This window comes from Carya illinoinensis, chromosome 1 (assembly GCF_018687715.1).
Source record: "Carya illinoinensis cultivar Pawnee chromosome 1, C.illinoinensisPawnee_v1, whole genome shotgun sequence".
Classification (NCBI taxonomy): domain Eukaryota; kingdom Viridiplantae; phylum Streptophyta; class Magnoliopsida; order Fagales; family Juglandaceae; genus Carya; species Carya illinoinensis.
The window spans coordinates 57,612,501-57,628,545 of record NC_056752.1 but is presented as its reverse complement, the minus strand read 5'-3'; the positions used below and the strand labels follow the sequence as shown (position 1 = coordinate 57,628,545).

At 35.9% G+C, this 16,045-nt stretch overlaps 3 protein-coding genes across 7 annotated transcripts; all 3 read right to left on the bottom strand.

Annotated features, from left to right (window-relative positions):
* Positions 1–956: 956 nt before the first annotated feature.
* LOC122292575 (uroporphyrinogen decarboxylase-like) lies at positions 957–5,860 on the bottom strand. Its single transcript, XM_043100994.1, has 6 exons — positions 5,417–5,860; positions 3,886–4,007; positions 2,870–2,980; positions 2,591–2,779; positions 2,152–2,277; positions 957–1,626 (listed from the first exon to the last, which is right to left on the bottom strand). The coding sequence occupies exons 1-6, from the start codon at positions 5,538–5,540 to the stop codon at positions 1,111–1,113; spliced, it is 1,188 nt and encodes a 395-aa protein (XP_042956928.1). The 5' UTR covers positions 5,541–5,860; the 3' UTR covers positions 957–1,110.
* Positions 5,861–6,255: 395 nt separating this feature from the next.
* LOC122292582 (5-amino-6-(5-phospho-D-ribitylamino)uracil phosphatase, chloroplastic-like) lies at positions 6,256–10,968 on the bottom strand. The gene is made up of 11 exons (XM_043101005.1): positions 10,653–10,968; positions 10,444–10,563; positions 10,089–10,157; positions 9,897–10,001; positions 9,187–9,241; positions 8,804–8,877; positions 8,539–8,622; positions 8,279–8,419; positions 7,708–7,773; positions 7,221–7,330; positions 6,256–6,711 (listed from the first exon to the last, which is right to left on the bottom strand). Exons 1-11 carry the CDS (start codon positions 10,749–10,751, stop codon positions 6,543–6,545), a joined length of 1,092 nt encoding a protein of 363 aa, XP_042956939.1. The 5' UTR covers positions 10,752–10,968; the 3' UTR covers positions 6,256–6,542.
* Positions 10,969–12,462: 1,494 nt separating this feature from the next.
* LOC122292546 (high mobility group B protein 7) lies at positions 12,463–15,247 on the bottom strand. Of its 5 annotated transcripts, none has more exons than XM_043100969.1 (7): positions 15,015–15,247; positions 14,728–14,880; positions 14,197–14,284; positions 14,030–14,116; positions 13,189–13,263; positions 12,978–13,060; positions 12,463–12,849 (listed from the first exon to the last, which is right to left on the bottom strand). In XM_043100969.1, the coding sequence occupies exons 1-6, from the start codon at positions 15,236–15,238 to the stop codon at positions 12,989–12,991; spliced, it is 699 nt and encodes a 232-aa protein (XP_042956903.1). In that variant the 5' UTR covers positions 15,239–15,247; the 3' UTR covers positions 12,463–12,849; positions 12,978–12,988. The 5 variants fall into 5 exon arrangements, with proteins under 5 accessions (XP_042956903.1, XP_042956888.1, XP_042956895.1 ...); XM_043100954.1 differs by having other exon boundaries at positions 14,728–14,886; positions 15,015–15,236; XM_043100961.1 differs by having other exon boundaries at positions 12,982–13,060; positions 14,728–14,886; positions 15,015–15,236.
* Between the last annotated feature and the right edge of the window lie 798 nt (positions 15,248–16,045).

Here is a 16,045-nt window from a genome sequence, read left to right as displayed (position 1 = left end):
CTGTGGAGTACTGCTGTAAAGGCATGGCGAATAGAAACACGAAGGAATGTTTGTATCGGAATCGGATGAGGATGTTATCCATGCAAATGCCAGTGGGTTGCTCTTAATGAAATCACTCATAACAAAAACTGTAGGCCGCAGTAGGCCCTACTCCAAATTTAATTAAAGAGGGTCCAGACTCCAGAAAGAAAGCAGGTGCACCCATTTGGATCTATGCCCACGTGAACATGCTATTGCTTGCCCATATCGCATTTATTGAATATTGAATATATATATATATATATACAGCATTATTAGCATATAGAATGGTGGGTGCAGATTATAAAATGGATTAGCTAGCTGCTGGGGAAGTTGGATATTAGATGAGGGATGTCATTATCGAAGATCTCTACTCTCAAAGATGCTTTCAGAGGAAAGTGGTTGGGGGGGGGGGCGGGGGAAGGGGAGCCAACTCCTCGTGGGTTGGAGACAATTCAAGACGGATCCCTCTATTCCTCAGGTCCTCTTTTTTTAATCTCGAGTGCGACACCGGGAGGAATAATTTTTGTCATTCTATGGGCAATTCTTTTCTTTTAACATTTTGTGGACGTGTGGGCTCATTGTGGTCTGCAACGTTTTTTATTCTATTATTATTGAAGCATACTTAACTGTAGTAATGTAAGCTGTCAAACAATCAGCACGAGGTAGACAATCATTTCAGTGTGACTGACGTGAAATAAACTACCAACACAATCGTAAAAGACAGAACCGATGACTGCTAGACCAGTATCGTGCAACCACAATCTCCTGCAACTTTGTAATTTTCCTGGCGTCCAACGACCTTATTCGAACCGAGTAGCACATGGTAAACGGATTGGCTTTATTTTATTTTTTTTATTATTATTTTATTTTTCTTTGATTAATATACCATCAAGACAGACACCCAACTTTATCTCAACCTTCATAAGGCTACTATGTACCTGCTGAAATAAGTGCCTTCATATCCCTCTCGGTCATTTTGTAATTATTACAATCAAATGAATGGTAAATGGTTGGAAAGGAAACTACTAGTCTCACAAAAACTCCAATAAGCAGAAAGAAAAAGAATGGAAATCTATCAAAGATTTGCTTTTAGTATCTGAGTCCTTTAGCTACCTCGAAGAAATGAGCAACATTCTCTTCAGGTGTCCCTACAACAATACCATGGCCAAGATTCAAAATATGTTTCCCTCTGCCTGCTTTCCTCACAGTATCCCTGATTCGGTTGGTGATGAACTCCTTTGAACCAAAGAGAACACCAGGATCCACATTACCTTGAACTGCTATATTTTGTCCCAATCGCCTCCTGCCTTCAGCCATGTCAACAGTCCAATCCAAGCTAACTACGTCAACACCTGTCAAAGCTAGCCTCTCTAGTAATCCCCCGGATCCACTTGCATATAGGATTAGGGGGAGATTTGGATGCGTTCGTTTTGCAGCATCCACCATCTGTTTTAAGTACGGCAGACTGAACTCTTCAAAATCTACCGGACTAAGCTCTGTGGCCCATGAGTCAAAGATCTGAACAGCTTGAGCTCCACTTTCAGCTTGGTATTGAATGTATTTTGCCATTGATGTTGCGAATTTCTGAAGCAAGGCATGAAGGACCTATAGAAGTAAACGGAGGTCAAAAACTGGACCTCGGTACCAAAAAAATGAAGAGTAAACTTCTTCTAACTCGTCCCCGTAATGGAATTGCTCCTAAAGTTGCCTTGCATGAGACTTGAGAGAGGTGGCTATGACCAAGTACTCAGGCACTGCATCTATGATAAGGAGCCCATCATCTAGAAGTTTAAAGAAAAAAGTGCAATGGTATGAATAAAGATCAGATATATTAGTAAGAGTGAGGACATAAACAACATATTTATTTACTTCTTCTGCAGAATCCACACTCTACTTGGAAATTTCCATTTCCTGCTAAATCTCAAGGTCCTAAACTAACAGTACGATTGTTGCGGTACTTATGTCTTGCATTACTTGCTAGAAACCAAAACCCAGTGGACAATCAATCCAAAATCAAGTCAAGATGGCATCCAACTGAAACAGATATTGCAAGCATGATACCAACTGATATGATATTATTATGAACCTTGGTACGTTTCAGAAAGCTGAAGGGAAACAAGTATGAATTACCTTGGGTTGTGAGAAAGCCAATCTCTTTATTTTTGCAAAGTGCTTTGATGAACCGCCTTCAACCACGTATGATGCCAGTGTAAAAGGTGCCCCAACAAAGCCAAGGACTGCTGCTTTATTATCTACCTGCAAATATAGACATAGATAAACATAACAAAACTTAGTATCAGTTAAGGTAAAGTAACCTTCACTTGTACAGACAAATGAAACTATCCCAAGGTTTATTTTAAGTCTATAGACAAGAACATCCAGAATCATTCATACTTTAGTGCTTAAATTAAAATGGACTGCTTGTCATCTCTGCTTATGAGGTCCAACTCAAAACTGAACATGGTTATTTAAATTTGGCACTAGCAAGGGATTCATATACTCCCTAATGGTACCAGATGAGGAAGGCTTTTGTAGGTGGAAAATGAAAAGGAAACATGCCAAGTTAAACCTCTTTCCGCAAAATCGTCAACGCTTCTCCAACATATGGAACTGAATCTTCAGGAATGAATTCTCTCACTTGATCGACATCAGCACCTGTGCGTAGAGCATTGAATATGACAGGACCCCTACCTTTCACGATATCAAAAGGTATATTCATCCCAGATAGAGGGGTAAGAATGTCTGAGAATAAAATCACCTACCACAATCAATGAGAAAGGTCTGAGAAAAGATAACAACCAGCTAACTTAAAGGGATAAAAGAAGTATGATTTGAATTTGTCTCTTACCCCATCAGGCTTAAAAACTTTCCATGGTTGTAGTGAAATTTCCACAACAAGATCAACATTTTCTGATCTTTCGCGAAATGAAGGATACTTCTCACAGATAATTTGGTAACTCTATCACAAGAAATTGTTGATAAATGAGATCTATTTGATCTAAATCATGTAGGAGGAGGGAAAGAAAAAAGCACATTTACATCTCTGTGAAGGGAATGCAACAATAAAGAAGATAACCATGAGACACGTTCTTAGGTAGGAAAGATATAATTATGAAAAGATAACAAAGAGGTGCTCCAGTGAAGCAGAAAATTATATTTTGGGACGCTTAGTTCTCTGTTAGCCAGGCACGGCAGTTAACTTTCTCTGGAAAACTTCACTTTAAAACAGACAATATCTGCAATGACCCAAGGAAAACCCAAGCTCTAGACTTATATTTTAAAAAAACTGGTCAAGGTTACAATTGGAGCCCTTGGAATTGATTGAAAATTGTAAGAACTTCTCCTTCCTAAGCAATTTGGGATCCAATCACCACCCATTCATACTAAATCCGGGATATTACAATATGAAAAACCCAAATTTATTTGGAAAAGGATACAAAACAAGGCATGCATCTTATCAGAATGAATAGTCATAAAAAGAAAAGAAAAGGAAATGACATTAAAAAAATCCTAAGGGATATGGGCTTTTCATCAATAAAATATTTGGAACATTGAAAAAACAGTTGAGTTCCATGCCTAGTCTTCCGATCAGTAACACCATCCTCATCCAGAGGCAAAAGAGCCGGTCACTTCTGTTCCTTTGCTTTAGTAATAAAAGGACAAGAAAGACAACTACTTATTCCAAAACAAGGTTTAAAGAGTAGAAAACACTAAATGCAAGAAATTCGGACATTCTGAAGTTACAGATTTGTGGGGTTTTCTTTCAGAAAATCCTAGAAAAGCATGCATACTACATAAATTATGTCGAAAAGTGCATGTCAACATAGGAAATGTCATTCAAAAGTGGGAGCAGCAAAAACCTGCCTTCATGTACCTCCCTGCTTGCCTCATAAGCCAAACTGGGGGTCTCTCAACATCTTTCCCACGAACTGCATTTAGCAACAGCGGTTCAGCTGCAGCGGTAACTTGTGGTTCAGCCACAGTCCCTACATAGAATTACTGGTTATGAGTATACTCATGGACTCCAAGCATACTTTGTTTTATGCAATATATAACCAACAAATATACTTACATTTAGTTATATATATCGTAAATATTTATTAAACTTCATACGAAAGTCACAAACAAGATAGCTTGGAAAGATATCCTACCTACAAGGAGAAATCTTGAGGGAAAAAGAAAAGAATTATTGATGATGATATATGTGAATTGAACTCCAAAAGTAGAAATGAAACAATTCTTTACTGTGGTATAGGGGACAAGACTGCAAAACTTTAGAATTGAAAATGACTACCCTCATCTCGTTCTTGATAAAACTAAGGTCTCTATTACAAAAGAGTCTGGACGTTGAAGAAGAGTTCTCAGAAAGAGCAAAATCTATGTTGGCACCCTCCCCCACTGGGTGTGTTCAAGCTTAATGTTGATGGTGTCTAATATGAAGATACGCAGAAGGTGGGAGCTGGAGCTGGAGTGATTCTACAAGATGAGAAGAGGAATGTTCTAATGGCAATGAGTGAAGTAGAAACATGGGTGACTGAAGCTCATGATATTAAGGCCGTCTCAAAATGGTGTGGAATGTAGATTATTTATAATATTTAGTTTTAGTGACATTACCCTTGAAAGAGACTCCTTATGGATGATAAGGCCCTCAATTCCTCCTCTCCTAACTTGTCAAGACAAGGCCACTTGCTTGACGGGATCAAAGATCAATTGAAGCATTTCAATAATTACGAAGTTGCACATGTCAGAAGGGATGACGATTTATAGCTCACAAGTTAGCTAAGCATGCTCTGTTGATTGATGATATAGGTTTGGAGGTACTTATCCCTGACCTGGTTATGTAAAACGTATCGTGGATTCTATGGGTCATTCTTAATAGGACGACCCATGTGTATCTCTCTGCAAATGTAGGTCTTGGAGTTTGGGTTGAAATTCTAGGGATGCCTTAGCCACAAAAATCATGCGTTATGCAGCACTACAAAGGTACCCGTTACCTCTTACATCAAATACCATTTACAAACAGAAAATAGAAAGAAAAGGAAAAAAAAAAAAAAATCCATGAGCTTTTTGGATGCTAATTATCAACATTCCTGACACAACAGGTTCTGCAAAAGTATCAAATTCCATGTGCAAGAATTGGTTTTGTTCGAACTATTACACGAATAGCAATCTAAATTGAGCATTCACCATAGGTTGGTTGCCCGCAGGAAAAGACTAAACCAAAGAAGCGATCAGTAACACTCGGGTATTACCAAATAAAGACAATAATTTCGTGAAATCTTCCCACAAATTTTCTCAGCAATAAAAGGAAACGGAAAGAATTAACAAATGCGCAATAATAATAATAATAGAAACAATAATAATCATCAGATGCATATAAAGGAGGACAATTCACCTCCAAAGGCACAGTGGATCCGGGACCTTGAACTTGAGGAGAAAGTGAATCTGGAGCTTCCATTGGAAGCAGAGGGAGCAGAGAAAGAAGGTGCGGAGCTACAGCTATAGATGCAGCAAGACATTTTTTGACAATTGGCAAAAAAAATCCAGAAAGCTAGTTTTGGGAAGCTGTACTCATGTCTTTGAAAGGTCTACTTTTTAGATTAGATTAATAAGCAGTCAGAGGTTGTAGACGATGGAAATGGATAAGAGTGTGAACAGTCGCATATCCAACAATTTCTGAGTGGGCACTGATCTTTCGCCATATCAGCGTGTTGTAGAAAACATGGGGCCCATTCTGGTTTGCTATCCATGGAACGGAACCATGGTTCATCTCACGGATGCCCTAAATTTTTCCCACCAACAAAAAGTCTGTTTGGGTAGCAAAACAACAGAAATTACTTACCGAGATTGTAAACCTAAAAGTTAATTTTTTTTTTTTTATAAAAAAAAAAAGGTTAATGACTATCCCGGATTCTCGATGAAAATAAAAACAAAAAGCAAGTTCTACGTAAAAAATTTCATTTTTTAATAATAAATTTTACATTTAAAAAAAGAAAAGAAATTATTACAAAATAAGAATGCAGTCAATGTTCAATGTTATTACACGTAAAAATAAAAAATTATAATCTCAAATCTAACGGAAAAAGGTATCGATGGATTATTAAACTTAGATAGAATATGAAAATCATACAATATCAAGACCGTGACACTCAAATACGCATTTAAACATATAACTTTGTCTGGTCTTTAGCAATGAAACCAGCAAATAAAAAGTTAATAAAAAAAACAAAGAAATTAACCAGCAAGATGCTTTTATTAACAGAGCAATGTTAAACTATATAGAGTTCCCCAAAGTAGGATCTTCTACACTGAAGGAAGGGAAGAAATCAAGCTAGCCCATGTAAGGGAACGCATATTCCCTGGTTGTTACATTTTTCACCTATATGTTAAACAGCAAACGAGGATTCATTTAAGAATTTCACAGGACACCATGAAATACAAAAGAATGCTCTGAAAATTAGCTGCTTAATTACAAGGAGAAATTTGGCAAGGGAGCGAAGAGAGGAACGGTGGAAAGTGAATCAAAAAATGGTATCAGTGGTAAGCTTCCTTTTCGGAGGAGATTTCTCCACAATCTGCTTTTGCAGGTCCATGAATGCAGAACCCTTATTGGCAAATAATCTTCGCAGGTTAATTACTGAAAGCTCATTAAAGCCAGCAACTGCAAGATCAGCCTGCACCAGATCGTACCTGCATGTTCTGGAACCAATCAATCTCCAAATTCAATGAAGGTGTCGACATATTTTTCAGGCTACATTTCACAGACTAGAAAAAGTGCATAACAAGCACACATTTAGATCAACAGTATGGCATGGCAAGTGATTTTATTCCGCACAACATTTGCTGTAACACAATTAACATCAAGACACAGTCATTGCACCCGCATAGACCAAGAAAAACTCAAACAAACGATTACTTTAATAAATAAGTGAGGAAAATTGATATTATAGCATAAAACACTTGTAACAAGGACAAACTTCTATGTATCTTTGTATTAATTAAAAGACGATGTGTGAATTAAGCGTGTGTAGAAAGTGAACAATATTCTATTTTTTATTAAACACACAAAGAAGCACTACTCATGTTCACACTTCAGAAGGTGTATACAGGAGCACCTAACCAAGGGAACAACATATAACAAATTATGCCAGCTTTATGAAACATCTTAAAACTCCCTATACAGAAGTGTCAATACTCACGCTGGGTGAGCACCAATTAGCGCCACAGCCATCATTGTACAATTGTGTGCAGCAGTTACACCCCTTGGGTCATCCTCAAACACCACACACTTCGATGGTTTCCGGTCCAACTGCAAGGAGCACAAGCATCTCAAAAAATATAGCAGAACTATAGAGCAGCAGTGATGTCACACATATCATGTCTCAGGAAGCATCATGTTATATTCTATAACCGTGCATATGGTGGGCAACTTTCACTTGCAATAACTTTGAGTTATGAACAGGAAAAAAAACGAGATCCAGCATCAAAATCCAAATTTTAAATTTAAGAAAATAAAAGTTTCCTTGTATAATCATTTACAGTTTAAGTTGTAATTAAATGACTCCAGGTTAACCATTTCTGGTTTCAGAGAAAATATAAGGCAAGAAAAAAGACTAAGAAAATTAAGAAAGGCTGAACTCAAAAGCTGGGAGTGAATAGATCTTAATCATGTCTTGCAAACTTTACCTTCACAGCTGCAGAAAGAAACCTATGAGCTATTGATTCCATACCGTCTTCTTCAGTCACGATTGCCTGCAACTCCAAAAAGATGACAATTAGCTGGGAGTGCATGATGTCCACCATTACTTCAGTGACTTGAAGGGAAGTTACCATTTAGTGCAATCTAATATAATTCCTGATCAAACAAAATCTATCTCAATCTAACTTTTCATGCATCTTTTATCATGATGGCAGCATATAATATTTCCACTGAAATTTTCTCAACAACTTTTTGTCAAATTTTTTTATGTTTTACAGGAATTTCTTTACAAACAGAATCACAGCAAAAATGCAGCCCTATTTTGTAGAGAAAAATGGTTTCCCAATACCATGCAGTTTCATTGTATCAAATGGCAGAAAAACAGAGAAGCATAAAGCAAGCAACTACATATCCTGAAAACGAGTTGAATTTACCATTTAGAATGCCAAAGGGAAACATCATGTTGCATATCCTGCTGAACTGTGCATATAAAGGTGTGCCAACTCACTGCTTTTCTCCACAGAGAAAGGAATTTTAAATTTGAATCAAATAACCAACCTGGAAATACTTCTCGAGACCCATTTTCCTTAGTGCCTCTACAATATATCTCCGATCTAAACTTGAAACAACAGCACATGGGATGCGAGATGTAGAAACTGCATCCAGCCATTCTTTGAGCCCCTCCATGGGTTCTTTAAGCTGGAGACCAAAAAAAAAAAAAAGAAGAAGAAGAAGAAGAAGAAGAGAAGAAGAAGAAGCTAAAGTATTGCACCTGAGATAAACATGACACCAATAGAATAATTGAATTAAGTGCTCACTTCAAGAAGATTCCCATAATATAACTGCGAAAATCTAAACTTCAATCTCTCCACTTCGCTTTCTGATTCATCCCAAAGTAAAAACTGAAATATTTTGGAAACTTGTCAGAGATCTTTGATATAAAAAATAAGGAATTGACAGTTAATGAGAAACAACCACCTCTATCTCTGAAAATCTAATTTATTTTGAGTCTAACAAGAGATGCAATCCAGAGATGACACCATGTAATAATTGTGATAGACATGAAACCATGAATTTCCAAACCTTCTTGAGTACATGATCAGAACCTGCACAAACCATCAGTCTTTGCACATCACCATTTTCAGGAATTTCCTTTCCTGCATGAGAATTCAAAATAGCCAACTATATGATCATAGCATCAGAAATTTTGGTTCAATCTCACCAAGTCATCACAAAATAATAAAAAAACAGAATTTATTCCCTTCTTTGAAAACAATTTTCTTTGTCTGCATAAAAATCATTCTTATACATCTGCATACAACCATGCATCTCCCCATGGGTTTTTTCTCTCCACATAGGGTTATGCGTATCAGCTGAATTACAGCTAAAAACGATGTTTGCCATCCAAAGCAACCCCCCTTCTCCCTTCCCAACAAATAAAAGCGAAAAGAAAAGCTGCTACATACCCAATTCATAGGCAAGCTGCTTCCAAGCATTCAACTTTAAAGCTCGAGTATCTGCCTGAAACATATTATACATGTAATTACATTGGGGGAATTTTTCTTTTCAGTGTAGATTCATGCCCAGCCAAGGGAGGAAAACCTGAATACACAACTCAAACCACTAGATTCATGTATCAGATAACCTAGGGGAACTCCTAGTGTAGAATCGAGCCCAATATGTCTAATTCTACAGCTCATCTCAAGCCCACCCTTTGAAAATAAGCTGCATCCGAACGGGTACTATGGAAATTATATCTAGAGTTTTTGAAATAATTGTGTTTTTGTGTCTGGAGAGTAATTATAAATATGGAAAAGAATCTGCCTTTTATAGTTCAAGTCTAATTGTAGACAACCTGAAACACATATTCGTGAACCTCATTTATGATCTCATTTTCTATTTGTTGGTTGAGGAACTGTATTTTTATTAAAATAATCTCTGGAGAAAGTCTTATCATTTTGAAATTTTGGTTATAATGGGGGCTTTCACAAAAGCAGGCAGGCGCTGGTGTGTTACACGTCAGTTATCTCTCTTGTCTATTAAAAATTTGCATCATTAACTGGTTTTACTCCATCTAAATAACAATTTCAGCTCGGTTCTACCCAGCATTTTAATAAAAAAATCCAGCATCATCAAATAAGTCCATGATACACACTACCAAAGTTTGGAAATTTACCACCACATTGTCCCAGGAGAAAACAAGGCCATATGCTTCATCTGGCTTCATTGCATAGCGTACTCGTTGAAGAAAGCCTTCTTGCAGTCTGTCGTTCAAAAACTCCTATTCGCAATAAGAAGTAACAACCAAATCGAACCATCAGATGAGAAAAAACTGAACCATGCATATGAGATAAGTCAAATTCCTTACCACATCAACCTTTAGAGGTCCATCTGGCCTGAAAGTCTCAAAACCTTCTCCATATTCAGCTCCAATTGCCTGAAACGCAACCAAAGGTGAACAAAAATTATCCAGTTAATCAAAACTGAATTGCTAACCGTGAAACTGTGCAATAAAAGCTACAACCAAGAAGCTCAATTCCCAAACACAATGGGTTCGCCAACATATCTTCCCTGCAAAACGCGAATTAAGGAAAACCAGCAAACTTAAAAAATAAATTTTTTTGGAGCTGCGGTGCACAGAATAAATGAAGGGAAAAAGCAGTTTGATTGAGAATTAGGAATGCAATAAATAAAAAATTAAAAGAAGCATGGGAAATCAATACCTCTTGCATGAAAACCTTGTTGGGTGTGGTGGGAAAACCATTTAAGGAGACATTTTCGTCGAACTCAAAAGCTTTCCTAAGCACCAGGTTATACTTAACCAGGTTCAAGCGCCCTGATTTCTGTGTAATACGAGCAATTAATAATCGAAACAAACGGCAGGGACGTAAAATAAACTTTTAAAAACAATATTAAAGAAATAAAGGCAGACCGGTATTCTGAGCTGGGCAGGAAACGATATACGAGAAGAGGTTATCCGAGGAAGTAGAAGAGAAGAGGTTTGGAAACTGCTGCAACTTGCACAGCCCATTAGCACACGACTAGATGAATATGGTTGAGCCCCAAATCCCGAAGAGAGTAGCTGGTTCTTTGTTTTATCCCTACGGTACTCCTCTTCCGGACTTTTTGGACGGAGCGAAACGAAAGCTAATGGAATGGAAAGATGACGAGTTGTGCTGTCTCTGTTGTTAGAGAGATACGACTCCTTGAAAGCAAAACGAAACGAAATAATGGAACTCCGGCAGAATATATATATATATATATATATATATATATATTTTTTTTTCCCGAGTAGTAGAAACTATAAAGCTTAATTTTCCTCTTTAAAAGTAGAAAATAAATGAGAATAATCCACAAATAGATGAGAATAATCGAATTTTCCACAAAGTTCAAAGATGCTTGGTCTACGGAACGGCAAATAGGTATACATATCCAGAACTGGAATTTAACTTAAGCAGGGTCCTTAACAACGAGTTATGTAATGTCAAGACTTCAAGCAATGAGGTGTCTCCCTTCAACATTTGGACCTTTAGGCACACTTTCGTATCAATAATGATTTGTTCCTCTTCACATTATCCAAATTAAATTTTATTAATCACTTTACTAAATATGCTATTCACTTATAAATAAAAATTTTCAAAATATCTATATGTAAATGAGGCCCACTTTTTCAAATAATTTGCCCACTTTAAGCATCTATGTAATGTTAATCCCATTGTAATGTCTTTTTTAAGAGATAAAAATAGGAAAATAATTATTAACATTTTTTTACAACCTTACATACAAAAAGGCCTTTTTTTTTTTTTTAACAAAATAATACTTATCTTGCTTTTATTATTTTCTAATGCACCATCAAATAATTCATAGAAAGTTAAAAAATATAAAATAAATTTTAAATTATTTTATGTCATGTTAAGAAATTATGAAATGATAATAATTAATAAAATGATGAATGACATCATATAAGCCTTTCTTTAGAGAGAAAAAAAAATCACTGAATATTCCCATCCACTTCCCTATACTTCCCAAATTTTTAAATTTTAATAAATCAACTTAACTTTTTGACAAAATAAACACTCCATTTGATTCCCTATTTTAAGGAATAGATTTAGAATGTAGACAATGACTCCCTATATTTGAAGAGTCACTATTCATCCTCTAAATCAGTTTTTATATATATTTTTTATAAAAAATAGTTAAAAATGTAGAAATAATAAAAAAGAAGAATAAAAAAATATTATTTTAATAGAATAGAGAAACAATAGAAAATGAGATGTATGAGATTTTTTAAAAATGAATAAAATTTAAAAAAAAAAATTATAAGAAGTGTAATCTTTTACTAAAATTTAGGAAAAATTATAGAAAACGGATGTGAACGCTTTTAAGCCTCTTGTTGGACACCTAAACAAGTTTCTTTTATTTTCTTTTCATTATTTTTGGGGTTTAGCAAGACTACGGTGTGTTTAGTGTGCAGTAAATTCGCACCAAGTAACAAGAAGATGAACACATGACAAAGGTACCCAACAACGAATCATAAAATCTGGTACCAGCCCAGAAACTCCAAGCAGCGCTTGTTCTAAGATAGGTTTGGATGGTAGTATGGGATGAAATGATTTTAAATGAAAATTAAAAGTTGAATAAGATATTGTTAAGTTATTATTTTTTAATATTATTATTGTTTTGAAATTTAAAAAAGTTGAATTATTTATTATATTTTGCATAGAAATTGAAAAAAGTTGTAATGATAAAATGAGATGAAACACTTCTTGTATCCAAATGAGGCCATGCCAACACTCTACACAGCAGAAACATTGACTAAACGCCTCCTTAAAAGTATCAAATTCCCTCACCATCTCAAACAATTAGATCAAAATACACAAAAACTGAAAATACATACATGCATGCATATGCATACAAAACCCCTATTGTACTATACAATAGCCAAATGACTTGCCTTGAGAAACAAAAACAGTGGCAGAAATTCTGGCAGAATTTAGATTTCTAACATTACCAATTGATTGGCCCCCCTGCCCCAGATTTCTCAAAAAATGGGACCATCACTAGTACAAACTTCAGCCAGATTTCTCGACAATAATGCTTGCACCATTTCCTTGGGAATTAGTGAGGCACTGCAGAACAATAATGGTGGTGATGTTAGGAGATGAAGGCAGAGACTATCTGATTCAGAATAATCTAAACAAAAACACATGCATATGCACGCTTGCCCACACAGAGAGAGAGAGAGAGAGAGAGGTACCAACATAAAGATCACTCAGTTTCTACAGACTGAAAACTGTCAAAGCTATTAGAGTTCTCGTAGTCTTCATAGCCTTCATAGAACTGTGAATGCCTCAAATAATAAATATACGAAATATTCTAGAGACTAACATAAAGCAGCTACAACCATAAAGACAACTAACCCACTCTGAACCTCAACCTTTTAAAAAAGAATAATAATAAAAAAAAACCTGATCAAACTTCCCCACCATTGCTGAATCTGCCTCATCATTGACCTGCAACATATCTTTGATATCATTCAAATCCTGAAAACCTCAACTTTGGAATTAGAATGAAAGGAATTTCAAGAGTGGATATACGGAATAAGAGGAATTAGGCTCAATGGAAACGGGGTAAATGACATTTTCTGTGTGAGTTATCTACTTCTCACTTACACTTGTAACCTTTGACACAGTGCAACTTTAACCTAGAAGTTTTGATAGTGGTTTTCCCCTCCATTAAAAAATGGCCATTCATGTAAAATTACATAAATGCTAATGAAAAATAACTTTTGCCAAGGGCATTTGTGTCACTTTACATGATTAAGTGTGTAAGAGGTGGGAGTTTGAGTGCAAAGTGCTATTACGCCATAGAAAAGTGAGCTACCTTGGCATAATTACAAAATGGTTAACATTCACATCAGAGAACAATATTCTGAAACAATGTTAACACAACCTGGTGGAGGTGAAGCTTGACGGTTCAAAGTTTTCCAAAGCATGTCTCTGAGCTATACGTAGCCATAAATGGCATGAGCTTCTAGTTCTTGCCATCAATAAAATTTAGAACAAATGGGACAAATGTATCACAATCTCCAGCATAAATACTAGAGTAAACAGATTGAACAAATAAAGTACGCAACTGTGTAGATGAAAATTTACACCCTAAGCGCACCAGAGAATCATTAGTTGGCATTTTTTTTTAAGTCTTGATCTAAACTGAATGTATGATTGTTACAATATATTATTTCCATCCAGCAAGCCTAAAAAATCATACGAGTATCCACGATGACAACACCCAGTATAACTGGATTACCTCTTGCAAATTGTCGACTTCTTCAAGCAAAGCTTTCCCATAAGAATGGTTTACCCTTTCAGCTTCAATGATGTATGGTTTCCTCTCCTGCAGAAAAGTCAAGGAGTTATAACCCTCATATTAAAATATAATTAAGTAGGCCAATTAGAAATTTTGAAGAACATTACCTCCTTGGACATGTTCTTCCAAGTGTCAAGCCCGTTTTGATCAATGGTAATCACATTTATGGTCTTGCAGGTCTTCACAAAGCTCTCCCTAGTAAACCAACCGAAAAAGAAAGAAAAAAGAAAAAGAAAGAGCATTCATCAACTCCAAACAAGAATATGTGCCTATATCTTTCAAATATATTCCAAATCTTATAAAAAAAAAATTATATTCCAAATATTTTATAATGAAACATCAATTCGATATTTGTCAAAAAAAACTAATTCAAACAGTAATCTCAAAATATGGTTTCTTTTCTTAATCATCCATTTTCCCAACGACCAAACATAATGAAAATATTACAAAGCATATGTTTCAGTGTTTTTCTGCATGCGCAAATGTTTGTTATGCGTAGAATGCAATTCTACATGATTAAGGGCATGAGCTTATACATCTATAAAGCATGCAGCACAAAAACTAAAATCAAGGTCAAATTAGAGTCCCAGAAAACAAAAAACTTAAAAATATAAGTAATGGAAATGTAGAGTGTTTACATGAAAACCCGAAAGGCCGATCTAGGTTGATCCCCAAAGGTCGGTTTCACAACGTTTGGCCTCTCTGATACTCCTCTGAACCTCTGCACCACCACCTTCTTGGTTTCACACTCGTGTAGGTCGGCCAAAGCGATTGCCACCGAAACCCCACAACTGTTGCTGCAACATTGACGATAAATGAGAGTAACAAAGACAAAAGGGAGAAAAGATAAAAACGAAAAAAATACGGATATGAATATAATATACATTGCAGAGATGTATCTGCATATGTCTATAAGTGCGATTACCACTTCCGAAAGGCGCTACCATCAGGAGCACGGCGGACTGCTCGGACCCTTTTTCGATTCCTAGGTGGATTGGCCATAAGAGCGTCCAGACTCCACGCTCCAAGCTGCTCTGCAACTTTTGACTTCTTTGTACATCTTCTCTTGATCTCCTCTAATGTTGGTTTTCTTTCGCGGGCTTCTCTTGTAATTGGGCGGGGCATTATTAACAAGAGTTTGCCTCCCATTTACTTCTTTCTATTTTTCATTTTATTTTTGGGTCTTTCTATGTTACGCCCAAAGTTAGGCGTACCACTCAGTCCATAAGGGAAATTAAATATATGTTAAGTATTTAAAACATATATTTAAATAAATTACATGATGATTATATTTATTTTGGGATCCACTTCAAATTTTAATGATGAACTTTATTTTTCTCAAAGAGAATGCACCGTACCGGACTCTTTCCCACATTAGTCTATTAAGAATAATAAAAATCTAATACAAAATAAGAAAAAATCTATTTATTATCATTTTTTTCATCACCTTCTCATCATATTAGATTATAAATTAATAAATAAAATATAATAAATAATTTTTAATCAATATTATATTATAAAATAATGAGCAACGTTACTCCAGAACACAACTCACGTAACAACGTGAGCTCTTTTTTAACAGTTGCAGTGCCTTGCGTCCAAGTGCTAACGTGTAGGAGCATTACTACTCGTGATGGCTAAAAGGCAAAAGACAAATTTCTTTTTACCCGACGCTGGCCCAAAGCTGCGCATGCTTTCATGGGCCGCGATGGAGGGTGAGGGACGCGTGTTATTACATATATGTTCGGTTCAAAAGAGTAAAACAGAAAAGTAAAGAGCACTAGCAGACATCTCCACCCCTCCATCAATCCTTGTACTTCAAAATACAAAGATAGTCTTTAATGTGCACACCCTATGGAACAAAAACACATGGCATAGTCATATGTTCTGGTTCGTATGTAAAGCAATTCATTCCTTGTCCTGATGCCTAATCAATGTATAGTTTTATATTTTTGA